Below are 26,962 nucleotides of genomic sequence, written 5' to 3'. Positions count from 1 at the left end.
GGGTGCCGCCCTCACACCGGGTGCCGCCCTCACACCGGGTGCCACTCTCACACCGTGTCCCGCCCTCACACCGGGCACCACCCTCATACCGTGTCCCGCCCTCACACCGGGTGCCGCCCTCACACCGGGTGCCACTCTCACACCGTGTCCCGCCCTCACACCGGGCACCACCCTCATACCGTGTCCCGCCCTCACACCGGGCACCGCCCTCACGCCGTGTCCCGCCCCCCGCACCACCGGTGACGCCAGCGGCGCGCGCGGGCCCCGCCCCTCGGGGCCGCCACGTTCCCCGCTCCGCGGCGCGCGCGTCACGGCGGGGGCGGGGCCCGTACCGCCCAATCGGGGCGCTCCGCGACGGCCGCCGCGGCTCGGCGCCGGCCAATGGGCGCGCTGCGAGGGGCGGGCGCTGTGCCCATGGCAACGAGCGCGGGGCCGCCGCGGGGCTGTCGCACCGAGCCGCGCCGAGTCCGTCCGGAGCCGGAGCCGCAGCCGCAGCCGCAGCCGCAGCGCGCCCGCCGGAGCGCCAGCCTCGCACCCGCCATCGGCGCGCACCTCGCCCTCGAGAAGCCGCGGCTCCTCTCCTGCCGCAGAGGGACCCGAAGGTAGCGCCGCCCGTCCCTGTGCCCCCGGCGGCGGCGCGGGCGGAGGCCTGGCGGCGGGGCGGCCGCTGTCAGGGTCGCGGCGGGACGCGGGAGTCGCGGCGCGCTCCCGCCGGCCAGGCCGGTGCGCGGGGGGTGGCGGGGGGATCGCGGGGCTCGGGGCTGCCGGGCGGGAGCGGGGCGCAGCTGAAGTTTTCCCGCCGGGAAGGCGGCTCCAGGTGCGGGGTGTGTGTGCCCGTGTCCCCCCGTCCGGCCCGCCGCTGTAGGGCGGGAGGCGGCGGCGGGCTGTGGGGCGCCGGCACGAATGAAAGCGGAGCTGGCAGCGGCGGCAGCTGCAGCAGCGGCAGAAATGTGGAGTGGCTCGTAATTGCACAACCGCAGGGAAAACTTGGGCAGGAGACTCTACGGGTTTCACTAGAAAGGGCACAGCTCTCGAGCATTGCTGTCTAGAGTCGAAGAACGGTCTGGGCTGGAAGGGCCTTGAAGATCATTTCGTGCCATGGGCAGGGACATCTTCCACTATCCCAGGATGCTCAGAGCCCCATCCAACCTGGCCTTAAACACTGCCAGGGATGGGGCATGCACAGCTTCTCTGGGGACCCTGTGCCAGTGCCTCACCACCCTCCCAGGAAAGAAGTTTTTCCTAGTATCTAAACTAAACCTACTCCCTTTCAGTTTGAAGCTATTCGCCCCTGTCCTGTTACTACATGCTCTTTTAAATAGTCGCTCTTCATCTTTCCTGAAGGCTGCTTTGAGGTAGTGAAAAGCTGCCATTAGGTCACCCTGAAGCCTTCTCTTTTCCAAGCTGAGCAATCCCCACTCTCTCAGCCTTTCCTTGGAGGAGAGGTGCTCCGTCCTCTGACCAGCTTGGTGGCCTCCTCTGGACTGACTCCAGCAGATCCCTGTCCTTCCTATGCTGGGGTCCCAGACCTGACCACATCTTACTGTCCTGTTACTCTGGTACCCCTGGAGGAGCTCTGGAAGGTACTCCAGAACCAGGCTGGCTGCTGCACTCAGATATAATTCCAAAAGTAGATATGGCTGTAGAGAGGTAATGTTTTTTTGCTGAAATGAACAGGCTTTCAAAAGAGATTGCATTTGGCAACATTATTTAGTAATCCCATAGGAGAAAAAAGCCTTCCTTGTTTGACTTAAAAGTATTTGCTATGGAAAGATAACATCCAATAGTTTCAACATGAAACCGTCACAGTATCAACAGTGAAATGCCTGTAGGCTCATGTTATCAGGTTCAGTGTGGAGGTTTGTGGGTTTTTGTCACTTTGTTTCCTCTCAGTGTCAAGAAAAGTCCTGTAGCTGACTCAATATCGGTGCACCTCTACCCTGAATTCTGAAGTGACTGTCCCTGTCGACCAAACAAAGCAGCACAGGGAAGATTCCTGCTATAGAGACTGGATAGGAGCCACTCAAAGACTTTGAAACCAGGTTTTGTTGTAACCTTTATGGACCTCTGCTTAAAACTCATAGAAAGTTTATGGGAGAAGCCCACGTTTCTGTGAGCACTTGAGATCCTGTTATGTTTCTCACTGTCATTTACTACACAGTGATCTTGCACAGTCACAGTGCTACATCCACCATGGGCTGCAGATTACTAACCTGGTTACACACATTGCCTCCTAACTGTCATCTTCTATTTTCCCTTTTACTTGCTTCTGTAATCTCCAGGATGGTAGCAGTATTTTGTTCCAGAATAAGAAAGATAATTCTGTTAAAAAAAAAACCACATAGGTTTAAACAAATTTTGTGGATGTAGAACAATGTTGATGTCATTCACTTCTATCCAAGACAAACAAAGAAAAGGGGGAAATAAAATTATAAATTCATATTGCCTCTTGGGTCTGCTTAAAGGTTACATTAACAATTGGTTGCAAAGGCATCTGATATTGTTATCACACTGCCTGAGATCCCATTATTTGGTGTCTGAAATTGTATTCAGAAAACCCCACTGAGCAAATAAAACCAACCAACAACAACAGCAATAATTATTTTTTAATAATACTAAGGCAAACTTTTCATACCTTGGCTCTGCAGTACTGCTGTACTCTGCAGTAGTGCTGCTGACATAAACTTTCTATTCATATAAGCCAAATTGAAGATTTTCTGTCAAAAACTGTTGTCCCCTGCATTATACATACCTAACTGAAATTGCAGCCATGAAAGTGGAGAGCAGTAGTTGTCTCAGGTAATAAAAACGTAAAATATATTGACTTAACTGTCAGAGGTGTGGAAATATTGACGCAGGAGTTTCAGAGCTGTGCTGACTAAACAATTGCGCTTGACCTAAGAAAGATAAAATCATTTGCTGGTGAGTTTGAAGCCGCTATCAGGGCTTCCTATGACTTGAACTCCTGTGTGGAGGTATTTGTTCTAGTGAGGCTTTGTGCTGCCAGTATTGATTGCTCAGTAAGCAGAAAAGATCCCTCTGAAGTTGCTGACAATACGTAGCAGACACCAGACACGAGCCTTTTGCACAGGGGTGTGCTTTTATGTAGATAAAGGCATGACCAGGTGCTAATGCCAAACCAAATGAATTCAGTCAAAAGTCATGTTCCTCTCAATAGTTTTTGCTCTTCCATATGTGTGTGATTTGACAGTTGGAAGAGCAAAAGAAACTGCATTTCATTAGAACCATTTTGATCATATTCAGTTGTAAATATTATTCTTCATCATAGGTAATTTGAGAGAAGTGTAGACCCTTTTCATGACTGCATTTCTCCTGCTAGTCCTTATAAAAGTAGAATGGGATGTTGATGTCTGTTTTTGTTTCTAAGCAAGTAGAAATCAATGGGAATTAGCAAATTGTAAACATAAATCTCCTTAGGCATCTGTCTTTAAGTGCCTAAATATTTTTAAATCTGGCTCAACATCATTTGATCTACATTTATTCTGGATAACTATTTTGTATTTTTTTTCAAAGGGGGGAAAAGATACCTTGGACTCCTGGGGCATTCAAGGCTTACTTTAGCCTCATCACTTGTGGTTGACTAGAGCAAAATGCATATTGTTGGAATAATTGAAATACTTTTTGATTTGAGTTAGAGTTAAAGCTAATTCATTGTTTGCGTGTAGTAGCACATGTGAGGTTGCTTTTTACGTCAGCACTGACAATATTGCCATTTGCATTTATGAAAAATGAATTTATGAGACTCCAAGTGTACTGTTCTGTGTGGGAACTGAAATTAGAGTGCAGGAAGATATTGTTGTAGCAGTAATTTTTTTTTAATTTCATTTTGAAGCTGATAAGATTTTTATAAAGTATACATTGAATTCAGTACAAGTTTTTGCTTGACTGTTGGCTTAATAAATCTTTTTCTGAGGCAACCTTGTTGGAAAGAATTAATAAAACCAAGCAAGTTGCTTTGAAAAACAAGGCTAGTATTTCAACATTCTTCAGTTAGTAAGGTAGCTTTGTAGACAGAGATATTTACTTTTTTGAAGCAAGGACAGGGAAATTCCTTGGAGGCAGGTAATATTATAAATATGCATATGTATTTGTCTGTGCACTCAGGTTTTTAAATTATGAACCATTAGCATTGCAACAAGAAGAAAAGTCTTCAGACTTCACTTAGGACAGAACTAAGCACGTGTGTACCTTCAGCCATACAATTTGCTTCTATGCCATCTTTCTTTCTGGACATAGTTGTGTTGTTTCATGATATTATCCTATACTGTGTGTGGTTTGAACAGAAAATTGCTCTTTCCCACTCGAGCATTGATAGTTTGTGTTACATTGGATGACTCATTTAATAAAACAGCTGAAGTGCATTTTTAAAAGGAGGTTCTTTCAGCAAATGTTGTACTAGGCACAGTCGAGGCATGCTGTGTTTTCTGGGAAGCTGAAAAAAGCAGCTGTTCCATCAGGCAGCTTTTAGTTGTAAAGAGAATTAAGCAGCTCCAGTGCAGTGAAAAGGTAACAAATACAACTCCAAAGAATTTAAGTCAAGTAAACAGGATGGGAAGAAAAGATTCTGCTTCCTTTATGTACTTTAGTAAATACTGTTTAATAAAGAGCTATTTCCATGCAGGATTAAAATGGTTCTTGAAAAAATAAGGAAAGTCTCCTGGTGCAGAGCTGAGTGGGATGTGCTCTAACAAAAGATTAGGACAGCATGGCCAGTGTGAAACCTGTTGGATATTGGCCAGGGAAAAAAGCAACATCTGAATCATACAGTTAGTGAACAGCATTGACAGAAGAGAAAAAAATACTTGAAGGATAATGAAACTTTATATATATATAATTATATAGCAATAATAGCTGGCTTATAATAGTTAATAGGTTGCACATTAACTTCTAAAAGGATCAGTTTTCATTTGGGAAGGGAAGGGTGCAGGTGTTTTTGTGTTTGGAACATTCACTTGTACGGGGAAAGCTATTGCAGCTTGTAGCCATTTCCTTGGCGTGTCATTTCCTGCTCGTGTCTTCAAGGGGCAAACCCAGCGTGGGGGACAAGTGGAGAGACCAACCCTCACCCCTCCCAGAGGTTTCTAGCTTCACAGAGTGAGTGCAAACAGGTTTTTCCACTTGCTTCTCAAAATTGCTGCCACATGGCAGCTGTGCTTCTGCCAGATTAACTCATTGGACTAACAGTGTGAAAAGATGCATTAACTCTTGGTTCATGGACTTTCATACCCTGCTTAAGGCATGATTGCTTAGGGTGTCTGTGCAGCAAGTGCTCCTGAAAAAGACTGGGAGGAACTAACACTGGTGTTTCCAAACAATATGGCAGAAGAATAATGTGTTTCTGCCTAATTTCAAACATGTAATGTAGTTTTTTTAGGGTTCTCTAAGTGGATCAATTAATAGATTTGCAAGTAAATTTTAAAGAAATGGAAAAAGATGGAATTAAACATTTCCTATTTAAACTGTGATACAAGGACAGGTGTATTGCTGTTTCAGAGAGGTGAAAACAGATTGAAGATGCTAGGTGGATGGAATATTATTAGAAAAATAAAAATCAGTAGATATATTTTATCTATTTCCTGGCTTTTTTTTTTTTAATTCTTTTGTTTGTTTTTAATTCAGCACTGCCTGTGAAGATTGTTCACTTCTCCGGTGTACAGCATAAAAATAGAAAGTCACATTATGGTCATGACTGTAGAGAACATTGCTGTTATCCTGCACATCTGCACTGTGTCTCACACAGGTTTAATTACTTCCATATCAGATAGAGCAGGCACATGTGAAATCTGTGAATGGGTAGGTTTATTGTGTATTAGGTGAGTCCAGATTTATGTTTTCATTGCCCATCATTGTACACATGGGCTTGGCAAGTGCAAATGTGTGATGTGACATTTACAGTGTTCTGCTGTCTTGCATCATAACCATCCACTGAGCTTCTACATGTGCAGACACTGCTTCCTGATTTTACTATATCCTTTGGCCTGTCTCAGTTTTAGAAACGTTGACATTGGGCATTACTTCTTTAAAAATACTCATGCTTTGGTGGGAAGGTGATGGAGATACCAGCACCTGCATGATGCTGTTTGCTGGGCAATGGGTTCTACATTAATGAAAAGTAATTTCTGGGTTTGTATTATAACACCTGGCAGCTGTATAAAATAGGTATTTAGCAGCTGGTGTTACTGTTGCTAGAACAAACTTTAAAAGTAGCATTTTCAAGCATTACCTCTCAAAGCCTGTAGCTCTTTATAATTCAAATGTTCAACCCTGTTTCATTGATGTTGATAGGAATTGGTGATTACCAAATAATCAAGATTGCTGACAGGCGGCCTGCAACTTTTCCTTTCCAGTTGTATTTTTCTGTTCATGCAAATACATGGGTGGCTCTGTTTTCTGCTGACTGTCTCATTCTTTTAGCTCTCACTCTGTTTTGAAATACTTGGAGAAGTTATTTTTCCTTTTCCCTGAAAGCTTAGGATACTGGCTGTGCTTATAAACTACAATATTTACGAGTTCTAGAGCACTACTTTTATGATTACTTCTCTTTATGTACTACAAGTGGGAATGTTTGTTTATCCCTCTTGTAAAGATAATATTGATTTCTCATACCAGCAGATAACAGTTGTGCTACCTTTATATCTAGGTGAGCTACCTGTCTTTGACTAAAATCTCTTAATTTCCAGATGGCAATTGTAACATTAGTTCTCTCCATCTGTCTTTGAGAAAGTAGTCAGTGGGCAGATCCAGAACAGTTTATATTTCTATTAAAGCTTATAGAAGTAGGAATAATAATAATAATAATCATCATCATCCACATGGCAGGGCAGGGGGGTGTATGCTTTGCATTAGGTACTGCTGATGGCAGTGAGCAAAGTGACACTGCTGCTCTTCTGCAGCACCCTCTGGATTGCTCACTTGGTGGCTCTGGTACAGAAGAAAGCCACATTCCTGCCATTGATGCACTCTAAATGCCTGGGAAGGGATGGGCATCCAGGAATGGGTTTTCAGAAATCCAGAACTCTTAAAAGCAGCTGGTAGCAGGCTGAGAGTGGAATGAACTCACTTGGAGGAACAGAAAGGGGAACCCCCACTTTTCTTCTCATCCAGCCTTTTCTCACTCTTGCCTACAGTTGCTGAATTTGAGAATTGTGCTGTTTCTGGCAGGTGATTAATGTTAGATTTTGCAATGGGCCTGGTTTCTCTCTTTTAGTACACGTCAGAGTAAAAGGTTGCCAGTGACTCAGGTGACACTGGCACACTCTAAAGGCTGACTCATGTCTTAGTCACCTGCTTTTCTTAAGGAAATTTTGGTGAGTATAGTCTTGGACTAGTAGATACCTAAATACAGTAACTGTCTTCACTAGGTAATTGTTTTTTATTCTAATAAATTAATTTCCAATTTACTTGCTACATCACAGTTGGGTTCCTCAAAATACTGTGGGGAATGCTGTGTTAGGCAGAGTTGTCTTCAAAGTCAGCTGTGATGATGGAGATATTGTTTACTTAGCCATTTTGGAGACTCCTCTCCTTTTCATTCTTCCCAGTATACGTGAAATTTTTTTGCTTGTTTTATCAAAAAAGCTACAATAAAAACATCCACTGCACAACCTGAAGCAAAACTGCCTGATGAAGTCTTCTGAGCAGCCTATTACATCAAATAGCTATGAAGAACATATTGTGATATCATCCAGTCTTTCTCATTATGTATGACAGCATGTAATTACAGAGCTTAAAAAACCCCATTGCCCATGAGCACAAATTGCACAGAATGTCAGCAGAGCCAGTGGGACTTGGTTTGATTTGGCTTTTTTATAGATGAACTCTGCTGATACTGCAGAGGTACTTCAGGATGGCCCAGCTCCAGTTCCCCATCCCAAATCTGGAGGTGATTAGTGCTCCCTCACATGGGGTTTGGCAGACCAGCATGGTTACTGATATCTCTGTTGGTTCAGCTCAGCAGGGACATTTTATCCAGCAATGCTCCTCAGGAGCTAGGAAAAAGTCTGAAAAATTCAAGTGTGCCCTCTTCAACCTAAACTGGCAATCCTTGTCTCCAAGTCGTTCATGTCAATAGTTGTAGGTCAGGAGCTTTAAGAGATGTCTTTAAAAAGGATCAAAGACCAGGTGTCATTGTTGAAAGTGTTGGCTTTAGCACTTGCCATAGGCAAAAAATGAGTCAATGCCAGACCTGTGGGAAGCACCTGAGCTTCTGGCTTTCTCTGCTTCCCTGCCATCACCTGATGGGCTTCAGCATGCTCATTTCCTAGCCTCATAATGATTTTCTGAAACACTGTTTACACACATAACTAGAGCAGAGTATAATAATACTAAATTATTTTTATTACTATGATTTTGTATATATGAAAATATTTTGTTTGGGAAAAATACCCATCTATCAGGGTCCAGATTTTTAGTATTATCAGAAGGCTACACTTTTAAAGTGAATACTTCAACATCCATAACCTTGCAAAAGATGTTTTGCAAAATGTTGAGAGTGTGTGTATATATATATATATATATATAATATATATAAATATATATATATAATTATTATATACTTGATAAGTATTTTGGAGTTTATTAGTTTTGTTTCACATGCATTTCCTAGACTTGAAGTATGCTTACATCCTTTCACTTAGAAATTACTAGACAGCCCCATACATACTCTGCAAGAACTTCAACAAGGTGGGTTTTTGTTTTACCTGTAGTACCAAGAGCTACTATCAGTCTTGACATCTACATCAAGATTAGGAGACTTGAAGACCTAGTATTTGTTAGTTATTATCATCATCTCCTGTGATTAAATCCTGTTGAAATTACAAACATAGGCACAGCATTTATGCAAAAGTATTCTGTAATTAAAAACACCCAACATACTGGAACTTTGGCATTTTTAAAAGCAGTGGTGAATAACCAACCCATTCACTTCTCAGCTTTGTAAGTCCCTGCAAGACAACAGTTTGTGCAGAGGTATAGAAATTAACTTACCAGTTCCAGCCAATCAGTCTGGCTCTGGTTTCTTTGTGTGTTTGTTTGCTTGTTTTAAGGCCATAACCTAGGCAAGGCTAGTCAGATTTGTGACTCTTACAGTAATGCTGACATCCAATTTCAAATGCTCAATGTGGCAGCAACAATAGCTCCTGCTATCCCATCTGCTAATGAGCAGATATTAATTATTTTTTAAAATGCAAGTAACAGGTATTTGCAGAGCATAATCCATTTAGGCTCCTTTTGCTGAAGATGTGATTAAGAAAAAACAGTTTTAAAGAATGTACAGATTTTTTTGTAATTCTTGAGCCTTTGACATATAAAACAATAGATGGATAGGTGGATATACTCTTATCTCCAGCTACTTCCTCATCCCCAACAAAAGAAATAATATCTCTACACATCTTGAATGCTTTTTTTTTTTTTCCTATATGAGTGCTTTTATTTTCCTAGCAGTTGAATAAAGAGGAATAAAGAGTGTCAACAGTGCTTAATATTAAGTGTGTACCACTATCTACATTTCTTGCCATAGTAAAGGGCAGCTTAACCCAAGCAAAAGCAATGCATCTCTGTCAAGTGCTAGATCATGCAGCCAGGAAAACTGGCACTGACACCATAATTAGTTTGTCCCTCTCTACCCTCCCCATAAAAAGAGGTTTGGTGGTGGTGGACATAAATACTTCTGACAGAATTCCTTGCATGACTTGCTAAAGCACTTGTACAGAAATTCCTCTTGTAGCAGGTGTACTTTTGATTTATTTGACTGCATGTTTCTTCAATATTATGTCTTTTTCTTTGGCACATCTAAGCTAATTTTAGACAGACTTTGACTGGCAACTTTCACCTCCTAGGAGGTGATTTATATTACCAATGTAACACTGGAGTTTGCTCAAACTTCCAATAGAATATCCATAGATAGTGGAGTGTCACAGTCTGAACTGGCCAGATTGTCTCAAGAGCCTGACTTTGCTGTCAGATGCCGGATTACCATCCTTACTTTTTTTAGCTGGATTCCCTGCACTCACTATCCAATTATTCCATTTTACCAGCTTCTGAATGAATTATTTTCAACCAAGTTTGATAGAGGGGAAGGAGACAAAGGTCAAGAACTCAAAATGCTCATCAAATAATGTGTGAGTTAGCTCCCCCTAAGACACTAAAGAAGGGGTGGGGAAAACCATCTTAATAAAGCTCTGGCCTCAGCAGCAATTTCAGGTAATGTGAATACCACTTTTCAGGAATCTCTACCCACCTGAAATATGGATATAACATGTATTGTAAAATATTCTTCCTGCAAATAAATTTTGGAAGGGATCTTGACTCTAAATTAGGCAAAGTATTGCAGTGTTGAAACATAAGATCCACTGGCATTACTACACTAAGATCTGATTCAATGTCCCTAAATGATCTTTAGGAGTTTGCCAATAAATTCAACAAATGCATGGTCCAAGTAGGAATGTCAGTATTAGTTATGTGAGACTTGAACACCCTAAATAGGTGTTGCCATCTGTTATTGATAAAACCTCAGCAGGTTACAAACCCCTCACCATTTACAGCTTAGGTTTGCACATAAGTGGAAGCCAATCTCAGGAAATCTGTCTGCCTAAGAATGGCTTTCAGAAATTAAGGCTGTATTACTTCTTTAAGTTTTTGTGTTCCTTGAGAGCAGGACATTGTGAAAGAAGTGGGTTATTACAGGTATCTATCTGTAGGAATGTAAAAACATTTTCCTCAGTACAGCAGGTTAACATGATGTATGTTAATTTTTGTGACCTGGTCTCATTTCAGATGAAGAGATTATCTGCCCTGCCCCAGCAGTGTCTGCTGCTGTTGACATGTCTCCTAATGGCCTTGGAAGCTGTACCTATAGACATAGATAAGACAAAAGTCAAAGCAGAAGGCCATGTAGAAGGAGAGAAGGTAGAAAATCCAGTAAGTATAAAGAAACTGATCTGACATTAAGTGTTTATCCTAATTGTTAATAATCTGGATATAGCCAACTCCTTTAGAAGGAAACTAATATTCCCCAATAGTATTGTCAGTGTGTGTGCCATCTACTATGGGGATGTTCTGTTTAAATTTGCTCTTTATTTTTTTTCAATGAGCTGCTAAAGGTGAGCTGGCACATGGAAGGAATTCCCAGCTTACAACAGGAAGCACATTACTGTTCCACAGAGACTTACTTCAAGGGATTGGGTGCCTTAGGAAATTCCACTCACTGATCCCAGCTCAGTGTTTCAAATAGAAAAGTAACAAATTAATTCCACTGTTTTAAAAAAAACTACACACTACATTAACATGACAGATGCTTCTGTATTACAAGGATTCCTAATCACTTTTCTCCTCTTCCTTGTCATTTGCTGAAACAAATGGATCATAAATTGCTATAGGCAATGATGCAAATCTGAAAATACAAAGATATGTAAGACAGCATGGTGTCTGTGTTGCTAAGATTGGTGTGTCAGTTTATTATCTGTATTTAAACAAAACTAATTAACTAATTGTTTGTCAGTATGGTCTTTGCTGAATTCCCATTTTTTTTTTCTTTTGAAGGATACAGGACTTTATTATGATGAATATCTCAGGCAAGTAATAGATGTCTTGGAAACTGATAAGCATTTCAGGGAGAAACTCCAGACTGCTGACATAGAAGAAATAAAGGTAGGTTCAAAAAAAAAAGAGTTAAATTGAGGTTAATTAAATCCATAATCATGTATGCTGTATTCTTTCTTCCTGTGGCTGTTGTGCATTGCCCCTTCAGGAGCTGGAAATTTAGGAAGGGACAAGTAGGAAACAGTCTAAAGTGACAGACTTAAGGAGGAGATCCTGCCTTTTGTGTTTCTTTTAATCCCTCATATTGCTATTGGCAGCTTGTGGGAGCTTTTCCTTCTGTGCTGTATCTAGGGTCAGCCTTGGAGATTCCTCTCCATTTCCAGGTTCTTGCAATGCATATCAGTGGCTGCTGCTGCCTTGTACCTTCTCTCAAGCCTAACAGCCCTCCTTGAGAGGATGAGGCACTCTGTGGGCTTCTCACAGTTCTTTTGAGCTCATTTGAGAATATTTGATCAAGAAATTTGCCACAAATGTTCTTAGGCATTGCTCCCTCAAGGTTATGGTCTGGCTCTTTGGAGGAGCAAGATACTTAGAAATTCTCTTTTCTGAAAGCTTTTAGGATTCCTCTCTGTTTCCATAACCATAGGCATAAAAATTTTCAATCTGCTCTTTGAAAAAATGTCGAGATTCTTACAGTGTGGGCTACAGTATTGCTAGAGACTGCCATTAGTCCACTGGCTTGCAGTTTATGTCTGATGGGAATCCTAAAGGCTTCTTTCTTCCAGTGTTTATGCATAACTTCTTTTGTTTTTTGACAGAGTGGAAAGCTAAGCAGAGAGCTTGATTTAGTCAGCCACCACGTGAGAACACGGCTGGATGAACTCAAGAGACAAGAGGTAGCAAGATTAAGAATGTTAATTAAAGCTAAAATGGATTCTGTTCAAGGTAAGAGTACAGAATTTATTTAGGTGAGTTAACAGATGGAATTGTGTTAGAGAAATGTCAAAGTCCAGCAGTTGTGCATTGTTTGTTGTCATCAGTAATGACTAAACTGGGAGTGAGTGTCCTTTCTGAGCTGGCCTGGAGCCATTACAGACCTGTCTTTATAGGAAACTGGGGAGAAGAGAAAACCATCTCTGTTTTATAAATAACTGAACTTGTTTGTCAGTGGATTTTTCAGATACTTCTACCTCTTGTTTTTAACCTCTTATTTTTGTAATGCATCAGTCCATAGATTACTCACAGAGAACCAGTAACATAGCAGGGCTGTGTTTAAGAGAAAAGCCATGACACAGTATTTATATCCTTAGGGGGTAGAAAATAAATTTTTTGGTCAGTATTTTATTGTTGTAAAGATGTTTGCAAGTTTTCAAGGGGAACCCCAAGGAATTGAATACATAATGCATCAAATAAAATACTCCTAGAAGTAGGATGTCTTGCAGGTTAAGGTAATGTGGCAAAAAATGTTTCTGGGGATGTTGTTCCTATTGCAGACAGGCAGTCCAGTGACATCATGGTGACATTCACAGCTAGGTGACAGCAGCTAATGATACCTGGGTGTGTACATAGTTGTTTTAGGTATTGTCAAGTTTAATGGACTGATTGCTTCTCCCCCCTCTGCCTTCATAAATCAATAGTAACTAACAGAGTGTACTTTAGAAAAAGAATTGCCCCCAGCACCTCAAATCTTACCATGTAAATGTGAGATCTTACATTTGGGACCAGATTATTGCAGTTCAGAATATTCAGATGAGTACTAAGATGTAAAAACACTTTGCAAAGTCTATAGTCAGCTTTGCCCCTGAGTGCTTCACATCATATACAAGCATGGCCAGATTAACTATAAAATACAGCTGCATCTGCACAGCTAGACAACATCTTGGAATAGGCACAAAGAGCATTAAAATAGCAACAGGCAGAGTGCTTTGATTTCCTTTTATTTGCTCTTGTAATCTTTTCCCTATAACACCATTTAGTATCTTAGTCTTCTGTCTGATCTAAAAAAAAATTTAAAAAAAGGCACACAAACCCCTCATCTTTTCTTTCCTCTCAGCTAGATCAGGTTTAAAAAACTCCAGACAACTAGACCTGAGATTATATTCAGCATAAATTCAGTCCTCATCCAGATGTGCTTTTAAACATTTTCACCAAGGTCCTTGACTGATCAGTACAGGCCAGAAGAGTGTTAGGAGTTGAGTCTCAGATCATACAGTAATGTGGCAAGTAAATAGTGTCAAATAGAATTAATCTTCTCCCCTAAATGTAAAAAATGGAGAAAAATGGGTTTGGGGGCTGGTGTTTTTTAGTGTTTGTTGGGTTCTTTTGAGTCTATTTCTACACTTCTGAAAATGTTTCAAACACAGACAAATGCACATATATTTAAACAGAAATTATGATCTCACCAGGGAGGAATGATGGCTGAAATCTGCCCTGGGCGGTGTTTGCTGTTTTGTGTTAATACAAACACAGCATTGATTGTAAAGCAGATAGTTTGTGAAAAAACACTATATTCAAAAATGTGTTTTCCAATTTGTTTTTAAACAAAATATTCTTTGCTGAGCCATCTAGTAACAGCTTGTCACAACTTTAGTACTTAACATATGAAAGCATAAGAGAGTAGCTTTAGTGTTCAGAGACCATGGTAACAGAGAAGCTGAGGTAGAAATGTGTGTAGTGCATTGTGTGTTGATATTGGTGGGTATCACTCCTGTCACAAGGAAGAGAAGATGTTTCCACCTTTTAGACACAAGACCTGACTCTCCACTGTCTTGCACTTCTCTTTTTTCTACAAATGAAGTTTAACTAACTGCTTATTTGATTTGATACAATTTTACACCATATTGTACATAAATGTGTCATTTGCAAAATGTCCAGGGCATTCCCCATGCAGGAAAAATATGCAGGTTTTTAGCTTAGATAGAGCACTATGTCAACTATCTCATTCATATAAAAGGGAATAAATTTTTTTTTTTAGTTTGTAAAGCTCAAATTGATCATACTTTCTTTTGCTGAAGCAGAAGCTGTAATTTGTGCATGTAAAATGATTGGGTGCAATGCAGCACTGATCCAGCAGAAGGAATGTAGTGCAAATTGCCATAAAGTTTATCAAACTGCTCCAGGAAAAGCAACTTTAAAAATGTTACTGTAGTTTCCTCCAACAATGAAAAAATTATTCAGTCCTCAGGGAACCTCAGGTATTTCAAGGCATAAGCTCCCATATGAAAGACTTCTTGATTTTTCTGGATTTCAAATTCATTTTAATGTTTTACATGTATACCTTGTTCTTCCAGACACTGGTATAGACCATCAGGCTCTCCTTAAGCAGTTTGAGCACCTGAACCATCAGAATCCTGACACCTTTGAACCTAAAGACTTGGATATGCTGATCAAAGCAGTGAGTGCCAGATATGAACTGCTGTGGGGGTTGGGGGTTTAATTATTATGCTTTTTACCTCTGGTAAAGGGAAGTCCTTTCCTATACACCACATTTTATAAATGACATGCAGTTTTCATTTTCAGAGAAAAGTCACGTGGCTCCATGCACACTTGAAAACTGGTGCCAGTGTGCATGATGCAAAAAAATCCATAAATTTTGGGATGTCACCTTAACAGGACTTAACATTCATATGCCAGTACAAGCAACTTTGGGAATAAAACACACCTTTCTGAGAGCCTTTAAATTAAATACAGGTGAGATAGGGGTGCATTTTTCCCAAATGATGTTTTTCTGATTTCTATTTCTAAATGATAGAGGACTCTCACAGAATGATCTAAAATAATCATCCCTAGTCCAGCCATATGAATTTTGGGATCTCCTGTATATACATCAAGCTGCAAAACCACAGCAGAGTAGAATTTGAGAGAGCAATATCAGAAGTTGCTTATACTGGGCATGGCATTCAGTGTCTGTTCAGCAGATTCAGTTATCAGTCATGGGTGTGTGAGGCTTATTCAGGGGATGCAATTAAACTAAGCAGGACATGGCTTTTTTCAACTGCTAGAGAAAAATAGACTTCCCAGGGGGAAAAATGTCTCAGATATAATTTAGAGAGCACTGCATGTCTGACATGAGAATTGGAATAGTTTTTTATACTTTCAAAACAAATTGAAAGATAAAATCTTCCAAGGGTAAAAAAATTACACAGAAATTATTTCAATTTTTTGTAGAATTATTTTTATAGAGATATTATAATTTTTCTAAACATTTCTGAACATCGCTTCTGCGAAAATTCTGGTTGGCTTGGAGAAGCATATCCTTAACAGGACAGTTATTTTTTATTACATATTTTATTGTTTTGTCTTCTCATTTCTCAACCAAGAAACTGGCAGGGTGTAATGGGTACTTAAGGGGGTCTTAACTTTGGAATTGTTTTTTAAAACATACAGTGAATCTGAAAAGTAAAATGTAAATAATGGAGAGACAATATCAGGTGTAAACATGTTACTTTGAAAAGCACAACCAAAACATCCTTTAATACTTTGGCCTGTATGAAAATGACACAACTTTAAACTCTGTACAAGAACTTGTCAGAAATTCTCCTCTCATACCCCTTTTTCTGCATTTAATTGTTTGGGGTTTTTTAATTTAGTCTGTATTAAGCTGCTGCAAACTAAGTCCAATTTGTCATTAAACTGAAGGATAAGCTACAAATGTTGTTATTCTGAAATGATCAAGGAGTTAATGGTACTGTTAGTGTAGGACTTGATTAACTTGAGTTCATTTATTACTCACTGATGAGAAAGGACACCTTGAAGCCTTCTTACAGCACCATGTAATTGCAAAAACTGTCCAACAGATGAACCCTTAGAAATTAACTTCTGTGAAAATGACCAAGGGAGGAGTGATGTTTCTGCATCACTGTCATGTGAAGGAAGCCCCAGCCAGACTGCCCTGAATGGCAGCATGGCCAGCCTTGCCCACAGATCTGAACAATACAGTGGTTTTAATGTCAGATTATGTTACATAATCATCTGTCTGCATATATCCCTATTTTTAGGCTACAAGTGACCTGGAAAACTATGATAAGACTCGCCATGAGGAGTTTAAGAAATACGAGATGATGAAAGAACACGAGAGGAGAGAGTATTTAAAAACACTGGATGAAGAAAAGAGGAAGAAAGAAGAATCCAAATTTGAGGAGATGAAGAAAAAACATGGAGATCACCCTAAAGTTCACCATCCTGTAAGGCCTGTTCTTACTTGACTGAGTGTGAGCTTTCCTTTCCAGAGAGAAAAAGCTAATGCACAGAAGGGTGTAGTTTGTTAGTTCTCATCATTTGCCTCCTCTTACTGGCATGGGCACACTGCTGAGAGCAGGAGAAACCCCACTGTATAAACCCCCATTCTTTCTGTACAGATGTGTGATTTGCTGCCAGAATTCTTACATAGACACTGAAATTCATAAGGAAGAAGCCAGAGCAATATTCAAAACTGTGGGGATGCCTGCAGGGTATGCCTGGCCTGCAAGAAACTGCATCACAGTACCAATTGCTCTAGGAAAGGCAAAATAATTCAGCTCCCTCCAGCTGTTGTTTCTGGATGAGGCTGTGTGGCCATGACTGATTATTACAGGTGCTCCTTTCCACAAAATATGCATTTCCTTTACACTTCCTCTTTCCCTGGGCCTTTCTGTCTAATGAAAGTATTAAACTTGACCAAAAGGGAAGGAAAGAAAATGCCACTGATTCCATTTGCCACATGACTAATCAGCAAATAAAGCAAGCCTTTCAGAGAAACCATAATGTAATGCAGGGAAATTACACTAAATTGTCTTTTGAATAGTTTTTCTTTGTAACCAATCTATAGGGAAGCAAAGATCAACTGAAAGAGGTGTGGGAAGAAGCAGATGGACTAGATCCTAATGAATTTGACCCCAAAACATTTTTCAAATTGCACGGTAAGAGGTTTAGTTTTAATTTCCTCAACAAGTGAAGTGACTTTGTTACATTCTGCTGAGGACAAGTTTGTCATATGTTAGGATGAAGTCTTACACCTCAAGCAACTTGAGTGAATCTGAATAGTACAGAGGAGAAAATATTTGTTACTGTTTGTAAATTTCATGCAATGTTTTAAATGCAGTTTAAATTTTAAAAACATTCAGAGTTTTGTTGAACTACTCCTAAAATCATACATGCAAAACCCAGGAGGGATTCCTTAGGGAAGTATGGATACTTAGAAGGCTGTCCATATCTATAACTTTGCTTGCACAGTAGGTACTGGGAATAAATCCTCAGAGATTTGTGTAGGGGCACAACCTGCTTTCTCATCATCTCTGCACATAAGTACCAGATGCACCTAATCTTTGGAGTGGTCATAGAAGGGCCAAGGCTCTTCAGAAATTGCAATATTCCCTTGATAAAACAAAAACCCTCTAATCCTGCCCCTAGATTTCTGAGGAATGGACAGCTAGAAACAACAAGCAGTAGCAGAGAGAAGGATGCATCTCAATGAACACCTTGCTTTACAACTTTGTTCTGATATTGTTAAATGCTTCATCATAAAGTGCCCCTATGTAGATCCTGCCTGGCACTAGGCTGCAAAGGGTTTAACAATACACAGAATCTGACTAATCTCAAAGATGATGATTCAGATAAAGTGTTCTAGTTTGAGCCTAAACTTTTATCTCAGTTTATAACTTAGAATAAGCATGTATTATTACAGAATCATAGAATGGTTTGGGTCCTTAAAGATCATCTAGCTATAGTTATTAAATCTTATCTCTTCTTTCTAGAAAGAGATTTTGAAAGATAGCTTTCTGAAATTTTTTGGTAGCTTGTTTGTGCAAAACCTACCAAAACAGAAGTAGCAGAAATCACCTGTTGCCTTAGAGCTTAGTATATAGAAAACTTTGAAGCAATTGCACAAAAATACTGGTAATAATTTGAAGTGGATATTTTCTTTCAATTCCAGAGGTAGTGTAACAGTATTCAGAGCACAATGTAGGATAAAAGATGGATCATTAATTATCAAGTATTCTCCTCTCTGCATTTGTCATGAAAATTCATCTTACACATATCTCAAGTGCTGCATGTTTATATAGATTTTGATGTAATTCTTTAAGTTTTTAAGGAGTCATATTGTCGGTTAAAGTTTTTCTGCAGAATCTTGTTGCTTGCTCCTGAGTCTAATTACAAACTTAGTGGTTAAATGGGGACAACTTGTTCTCAGCAATATTTTTTGGCAGTTGCAGTCTGCGCAATCCTGTGGTGACCTATTTCAGTTTGCTAATCTAAGAAGTGGAGAGATTGCTGCAGACTTGTCCAACCAACCAAAACTGACACTCCAGCCCAATGCCTGCTAAAAACCTCAACAGTAGAAACAACCTCTGTCACCAGCTTCTTGTTAAGTGTGCACACTGATCCTTACTTAACTCTTGGACATCTATTACATGTATGACTTTCTATATGTATTTGACTTGTATTTTTAAAACTTCTTTTTGTAGATGTCAATAATGATGGTTTCCTGGATGAGCAGGAATTAGAAGCCCTATTTACTAAAGAGGTAAAAAAATTATCTTCTATCAGTAAAGGGTTACAGGGATGTGTTTTTCCCAAGTATATTTGGGGGCTTTGGACTACAAAATAGAGTATTCATACCAAGTTTCATGCATCCTTAATATTTCTACAAAAGTGTAAAAAACAGGCAAAATAAAGTAGTTGAAGAATAGGAGTCAGAGGTCAGAAATCTAGTGCACATGTATTTTTCTGCATCAGACTTGCTGGAGATTCTGTAACTAATCTGCAGGATAGGTATTACCTGTGTAAATTGAAATGTAGAAGGCTGCTCTCCCTAGATGCACCTGATAAAGGTTCTGAAGCTGGGCACCTGTGCTCAATCAGTGTTCATCAACAAGTCTGATGAGAAAAAGGGTCACACTTGTGTGCCTTGGCTCAGGGACAGCACTGTAGAAATGGCTACAGAAATTTAATGTATTTTATGTCTAGCTAGTTTGAAGCACATGTACATCTGATAAAGTAGACAGGCTCTTAGTTTCTTTAAGCCTTGGTTTGTTGTCTGAACATTTAACTCTGGTACAATAATTTGCCATAATCTCCTTCAGTACAATGAAGATACAGTGCAGTCCTTTTTGACAGGTGTCTCACTGTTTTATAGTTTGGTAGTGCAAAATCTAATAGTCTGGGGCCTTGAAATTACCTGTGGCTGGGCAAGTGAAGCTCAGTGCCTGAGAAAGCCAAGTACAACCACATAAGCATGAACTCTCCAGAAAGACATTGTGCAAGAAGAGAAGTGAACCATTAAATGAACCATTTGGCACTGAATTTGTCTTGTGATACTCTGAATGCTTATGGGGTCAGCTGCATGGCCTGGTGAAAAAGCCATTCCAGAAACCACATGGAACCTCTGCCTGCTTTGAATCAAATGTAGATCAGACTTTGCACACTGAGGTCAACTTGACTGTGACATCCACAGCACTGAATTGTAACAGACCACATGAATTAACTGAAAACTTCATTCTTAGGAAAGAAAGGCTCACTTGTTGCTTAAATACTGTGCTGAAAGAGGAAAACTGCACACACAGAGAACATCTCACACCACTTTTCCAGATATGCTCTGCCATTTGAATGAGCAGCCTTTTCTTCAAACTAACATGTACTAATTTTAAATTTCAGTTAGAAAAAGTTTATGATCCCAAGAATGAAGAGGATGACATGGTTGAAATGGAAGAAGAAAGGCTGAGAATGAGAGAACATGTAATGAATGAGGTGGGGGCTGATTCCCTTCTGTGTTCAAAAACCACAGTTCTCCTGACATGAAGTGTTGTCCAAGTGCAGCAGAAAGGGATGGCCTGTCACACTGAGAGCTGCTTGTGCTGGGATTATGCCAAGTTACAGTTCTCAAACCCTGTCCCTGTGCTCTGATGTAATGCCTGCTGGCTCGTTTTTATTTAAGGAGTTCCAGAGAAGGAATTGTTCTATAGCCTTGGTTGTTTGCAGATACTGAGATTCAACAGAAATTCCTTGTGAGTTGTGTGTCAAACAAGGAAGACTCTAAGTGTGCTTTGGCACTTGGCAGGTGGGTAAGATTTAGGTGAGAGAAGAGGGAGTAGAGCATTATCTTCTTTCATACAGCTCAGCTTTGGCCCTTTAAAAGGGGGCTCAGAGCTCAAGCCATCACCTGTGACAGAGAAAACCTTCACTGGGTCCGGTGGGTTTTCAGCTCAGGAGACACAGGAATGGAAAGGGGGTGTTTTGAACCACTGTGTTTTCCACCCATAATATTTCTGTATTCAACTGTATTCCTTAAACTTGAGGAACAGAGCAAGCCTGGTCATCTATTAGTCATAAAGGGAAGCATTTCCTCCCTTCCCCTTAAAGGATTCCAGCACAATTCAGATGGGTGGGATTTTTGTTTTTCAAAACCTCCCACTCCAACGGTGCAGATAATTTTGTAACTGTGAGTCAGAGTAGTTACCAGAAAGCTACAAAACATCTTTCTCAAAAAAAATAATGCATTCCACTATTAGTGTTTGGACTGTGAGCACAAGTGTTTCCAATAAAGCCAGTGAATTTTGAAGTAAAATGTCAGGATTTACTTTGTAGTTCTATTTTTGTTAAGATACATAAGCTTGTGAGAGGAGTTTTCAGAAAATGTTGTGGGCACTCTCTGGAAAATGGGACATATAAAAAATTTAACATGGTTATATTTGATTGATGAAATATAAACATTAGCTTCTCCAAAACCTTTCCTTTAGCTTGAGCTTAATTTTTTGCTTCAAATAGGTTGACATCAACAAGGACCGGCTAGTGACTTTGGAAGAGTTCCTGCGAGCTACAGAGAAAAAGGAATTTTTGGAGCCAGATAGCTGGGAGGTAATGAAAATGTGTTCCAAGTACAACATGCAGCACCATTACCAGCACTTGGAGCAGGAAAGCAGGCGGCATGTCTGTGACCTTTGGTTTTTTCAGCTCTGCTCTGGTATGTGTGTCGTTAAGCCCCTCAGCTGAAGGTAGCATTCAGCTGCCCAAATGTAATGCAGATGTGAATTCCACCAAAGGAAAAGGTCTGGCGCCACCCCGGGGATTCGGGAAGAGCTTTTCACACGTGCTTTTCAAATGGAAATGCACATTTTGTTTATGAATCACTTCAAAGGGAAGATAAGAGCTCGGTTGGAAGAAAGAGGATATTTTTCTCCTACATCTACATCCCTAGTAGAGCTTTGTTGAGAAAATAGCTGAGAAATGGCTGTTTTGCTGTTTTCATGGAGTGTACACAGTGTCACGGCTCACTATTTTGTTCTGAGGGTTTTTTAGTGAACCGTGCAAGAATTTCAGTAAGAAAATAATAAAAATAGCCCCATGCTTTCCTGGCTAAGTATTCATGCTTGTATGTATTCTCTTGCAGACACTAGATCAACAGCAGCTCTTCACCGAGGACGAGCTGAAGGAATTCGAAAATCACATTTCCCAGCAGGAAGATGAACTCAGAAAGAAGGCAGAAGAACTTCAGAAACAGAAGGAAGAGCTACAGAGACAGCACGATCAGCTTCAGGCTCAGAAACAAGAGCTTCAGCAGGTACATGTGTGAGGACAGCACATATCTGTTTTCCTCTTTTCTCTGTCCTTGTGTGTGTAATGGCTCTCCACAATTGCCAGCTCTGGAGATTTACCTTGCTTTCTCATCTGAGTCCCAGCTGAATTCTAAACTAATGGTACCACAGCAAAACACAGCCTGGTGTTCCAAATTAAAGCAACTCAGCACTACACCCACTAAGAAGGACCTTACATAACTGCAACATTTGGTTTAGGTGTATTCATTTATGTCACATCAGAGAAAGCTGGCAAATTGAAATTTTTCAACTGCTGTATTTTATTTTTCACCAGGTTGTAAAACAGATGGAACAAAAGAAACTACAGCAAGGAAGTCCTCCTGCAGGACCAGGTGGAGAACTGAAAATCCAACCCCGTATGTCACTTTCTGTGTAGATCCACAAACTTGAAAATGAGATTTGCAATGTAAAAGTCATTACCTCCATATTTTCTGTTAAAATTATTAACTTAATGCAGCTTTAATGACCTCTGGAGAGAGGTTCACTAACCTGTTTTTCAGAGGGGAGTAAGTACTAAGTACTCCTGAAATCTCACTGCTTCTAAGTCCATGGTAAGAAACCAGAGTCCTAGCACAAGGCATCCAATGGGCAGAGAAGGAGGATTGTGTTGTATTAGTCTGAAATACTGAGATTAGAGCATCCAGGGAAGAACAGGGACATACAAAAGACAAGGTCCCATTATCTATGACTGCACTGCAGTCTGAGGCTGCAGAACAAATCAAAGCATTTAAAATCCTCAGTGGCCAATTTGGCAGCAACTAGATATAGCATGACACAAGGAGTTAGCCTTGGGCAGTGTGAATGACCAATTGCTTCAAAACCCTCAGGAGAAGGCAGTGGCATAAAAAAAAATCACTGCATTTCATCACTGGTGGCAGCAAAGGTCAGGTATATATTAGCACTTCTTATCCATAGTACACTGCTCAGGTTTCCTTTGTGCTTTTTTTTCCTTTGGGCTCTGCTGCCCCATGCATCCTAAATTTGCCTTTTCTTGTCTCTAGAAAGGCTGAAACTATGCTGCCTTTATTGGCTTCCATGTTCATGTGCTGACATGATCAGTGAAACTCCAAAACTTGTGACATTGATCTCAAATATAAACTTCAGGTCTGTCTAGGCAGCCTGTTGAGTACTGGGAGCTCTTAACTGCTCCTGCAGGGCCAGCAGTGGGATTTCAAACCTCAGGAGCTGTGTTCAGTTACAGCTGAGTTACAGCTTACATTGTTGGGCACCCTGAAATTCTGCCCACTCAGTTCTGTGAAGCAAAGTGATGAGATTTCAGAACCTATTTAATTCTGCCTTTTATTTGCTTTGAAACTGCCTAGAGGTAACTTCATTTTATGATCCTTCATTCCAAGAGCCTCAGTTCCCCTCACCTTCAGTAAAACCATTGTGTAATTGCAGATGATACATCTTTCAATACTGTTCTTAACACGTGTATTCTTTTATGTAAAATCATTCTGTAAAGGCATTTAATTAGGTGTCATGAGAATTCATTATATTAGCCAGAACTGGTCACTACTCATTCACTGAATCAAGAATGTCCAAGTAGACACTACTTTAAATCTCCAGGCCACTGGAGCTACTAAGAGTAGTTTTAGGCAAAAAAAAAAAATCCAGAAATAAAGCTGCATGTTCTGAAATCTTCATCAAATGATGAAAATTAGTATTACTCAAATGTAGGCAAAGAGAGAACATTGTAAGTACTGATGCAGTGAGGAGTAACATACAGGAGCAAGTTGTTAATTATTTCTTTTTCAAGCTTCCCATATTGGAATTGAAGGTCTCATAAAAACATGATTTATTTCAGAAAGAACAACGTGTTATGTGAGAATATTTCACAGAAAGCAGAAACAATTTTTAATCTAAGAGGTAACTGACTAATAGTGCAGTCTGTTGGGTCTCAATCCCAACTCTTGATTCCACTTATCAACCAGAAAATAGAAGGTTTTATTTGAGCGTCCCTATGCTAGAAACTTCCATTTAGAGAATTTTCACATTTGGGGCCAGTTTACTGAGATGTTACAGAGGGTTCTCTTCTTGTTTTGCAGCTGCTGAACACAAAGCTGCAGATGCAGCACAGCACCCAGCAGGAGGAGATCAGCCTTTACCACCAGGACACGTCCCAGAACCAGCTGTCAGAACTGATCCAGTTCACCCTTAACCACTTGTGCCTCAACTTTATAGCATCTTTATTATTTGGGGAGGGAGGGGTGGGGGGGGGGGGGGACAGGAAATCAGAGTGAAACATGAACTTTCTCCCTCAGACTGTAAAATCATCTGGAATGTTAGAGATGAAGTATCAGTCAGATTTGATTTTTTAAGTTAAATTAATTTTCTCTCAAATGCATTGGTAAGAAACACAAGGGGATCACGTAGAGGCGATAACAGAGAAGGAAAATAAGGAAACCATTAATACTAAAGGTTTTTATGGCCAGGGGACTGAGCTGTTGAACTCTCCTCTCACAAAGAAGGGGGAGATGTCTGCCATTCTGTGTTGAGGCATGAATCAGGATCTTCTCAGAGAGGAAACAGGGAACAGGCCTGGATGTTAAGTTAGGTCTAGTTTGATGTAGAAACTCTTTCCAGAAATGCTGAAAAGCAAAAGATGGGGAAACAAAGACCATAGATAAAGGCCTATTTCCAGCACTACCAAACTCTTTCTTCTTTGAGACCAAATAAAAATGAAATTTCTTAATCACAGAAAACTTGCACTTTGTAAAATTTAAACACAGCAAAGAATTATGTGGAACAGTGAATATTTTTCATGTTTACAGAAACCTAAGAATTTCACTGAAAGCCTTCAAAAGGAATACTGTGCTTGTGTACTGATCTGAACCGTCCTCCTTGTTGAGATGAATTCTGTGTAGCAGTTGAAAGCTCAACTGGCCCTTGGGACAGCACTTTTGTCCCCATTTTTTTCATCAGATGCCAGCTGATCTCAAAATTTTGCATGTTATTAAGTAAGCTTTTTATGTTGATGGAAATATTGTGCAAAACAGAACAAGACTCACTGTCTTTTTCTGTGCAATTGTCCTACCTCCTACAATAAAACCAGATTTTTCAAAGTGCACCATGTCCTTCAGAGAGCTCTTCCCAGACATGAATCTGGGATTTGTTAAGGGTGTCACTGGTGACTCTTATGAGTCTTTCAACAGTTGGTCTAAGGTTAAGAAGTGTCCTAAGCCAGGGGTGCTGCTTGATTCTATTATTTTGGTATTGAGCCAGGATAGGTCCCTAGTATTGCAAGCCAAGATTTTTACAAGAGTAAGTTGATTTTCATGTCAGTTTTATTATAATGCTGAAAAGTTGTGCCAGTGTCCCTGCTTCTCATTCATTTCAAACTGAAACTATCCTATAGTGTAAACCCTGTGTGGATTTCCTTGTTTGCTTGGCTTTTTGTGGTTGTTTTCTTGTTTGTTTTGTTTTTTAAACACAGATTGTTCTGATGGTATGATGCTGGCTTTGAGCAGATACACACACCCCTCTGCCTGCATCCTTTACATTTCCTTCCTGTTCTGTGGCTAACTGCTGACAATGGCATTAAAAGAGATATTTTGGGGCTTGAGCAAAGAAACAGAAGCACATCTCTGTTAGAGAAAGATGTTCCTTTCAGAATAAGACTTGAATATTTTAGGCAAACTCAAAAAACCAGAGGGCAATTGCTAACATTTTGTATTGACATTTGGGAAATTTCTCACTCTGAAGAACTTCGGTTGATGGAAGCCAGGCACATTCCTTCCATGCTCAAGGCTTCTTTCATCAGACCTGGGCATATCCATGTTCTTCACACAATGCAGCAGAACTCAGTGCCAGAACAGATTAGGTTTCCTTAGCTATTTTATCCTGTTGTCATGTTGCATTTCCTTCATTTATACCACCCAATTTGACTTATTTCACCTTTTCTTTTTGTTCCTTATGCAAGTAAATGACATTTTTAGTTTGCAAAACCAATATCTCCACTGTTTGTCATTTCCATGTAATCCTAAAACAGTTTGATTTTGTCTTTGTCTGGAGACTAAAATATCTTTCAACAGCCTCATCTGTCTGCAGAGAGGCCCAGCATAGTTAGAGCTCCATGAGCTTTTCTCTGGGCACAGCCCTGGCTTTGGGGTTGCAGCCTGATCATGGGTAACAGGGTGAGGAGGGAAACAAAGGGAATTATTCAGATGTCATGGTGAAGGCAAGGGGAAATCTTATTGCATTTTCCCCATCTCACATGAGAGTTTACAGAGGACAAGTGATACAGCCACAGATGTTTGTAGAGATTTAGGACTGAAACCTTTGGTGTGAAGGCATTTCTACCATACAAATCATTCCTTCAGGCTACTTCTGCCTCCTAAGATGCCATTAAATGTCACAAAGCTTTGTAATGTAATGCTCAAGCTTCAGTTTCAGTGCAGCCTCTTACATTTGATTATAAGGTCCTGACTCTGCTGTTGGCAATTGTCCCCCTTATCCCATTTACTTGGAAACATCCAGAGCTTTGTAAAGAATTGTTGTAACTCGGGAAGTGGAAAGTTATAACCACAGAGAAATAAGGGACTGGAATATCATGGGCACAAGTGCCTATGCCTGTATTCTACTTTTCATTTAGGAGGTGATTACAACAAAACTATATCTAACTTTATACAGACACCAGTTCCACCACAAAGATGCAGAGATTCAGTTTTGTACTTGGCTGGGGTTTTGGTAGGAGGATGAAGGGGTAAAATTTGGTTAATGTTGTACGAATTCATATCTCTGGTGCAATATATGTAAAAAAAAAAAAAAAGCCCCACTCTGTACTTTGTATAGATTAGTTTTTAACTGGATTAAACTGAAACTCAGCACAGTGA

The 26,962-nt window shown here is 40.2% G+C and overlaps 1 protein-coding gene across 2 annotated transcripts; it reads left to right on the top strand.

The window, feature by feature from the left end:
• The first annotated feature begins 428 nt into the window (after window positions 1-428).
• Window positions 429-26,962, top strand: NUCB2 (nucleobindin 2). 2 transcript variants are annotated; one of them, XM_071427861.1, is made up of 13 exons: window positions 429-602; window positions 10,795-10,938; window positions 11,560-11,667; window positions 12,378-12,504; window positions 14,850-14,953; window positions 16,557-16,742; window positions 17,366-17,456; window positions 19,002-19,060; window positions 20,191-20,283; window positions 21,301-21,390; window positions 21,923-22,093; window positions 22,402-22,459; window positions 24,176-26,962. In XM_071427861.1, the coding sequence occupies exons 2-13, from the start codon at window positions 10,795-10,797 to the stop codon at window positions 24,286-24,288; spliced, it is 1,344 nt and encodes a 447-aa protein (XP_071283962.1). In that variant the 5' UTR covers window positions 429-602; the 3' UTR covers window positions 24,289-26,962. The 2 variants fall into 2 exon arrangements, with proteins under 2 accessions (XP_071283962.1, XP_071283961.1); XM_071427860.1 differs by having other exon boundaries at window positions 431-602; window positions 22,402-22,483.

Source organism: Agelaius tricolor, unplaced genomic scaffold (assembly GCF_023055355.1).
Source record: "Agelaius tricolor isolate 1412-34295 unplaced genomic scaffold, bAgeTri1.0.p SCAF_5, whole genome shotgun sequence".
In the NCBI taxonomy this organism is placed as follows: domain Eukaryota; kingdom Metazoa; phylum Chordata; class Aves; order Passeriformes; family Icteridae; genus Agelaius; species Agelaius tricolor.
Note: the sequence above shows the minus strand (reverse complement) of the source record. Positions and strands in the feature narration are given on the sequence as shown.

Bases quoted from the DNA above. Each gene is read 5' to 3' on its own strand.
- NUCB2 (XM_071427860.1), top strand. From the start codon at position 10,795: ATGAAGAGATTATCTGCCCTGCCCCAGCAGTGTCTGCTGCTGTTGACA. The intron at 17,457-19,001 runs GTAAGAGGTTTA...TTCTTTTTGTAG, and splicing joins AACATTTTTCAAATTGCACG to ATGTCAATAATGATGGTTTC. The intron at 22,484-24,175 runs GTATGTCACTTT...CTTGTTTTGCAG, and splicing joins AGAACTGAAAATCCAACCCC to CTGCTGAACACAAAGCTGCA.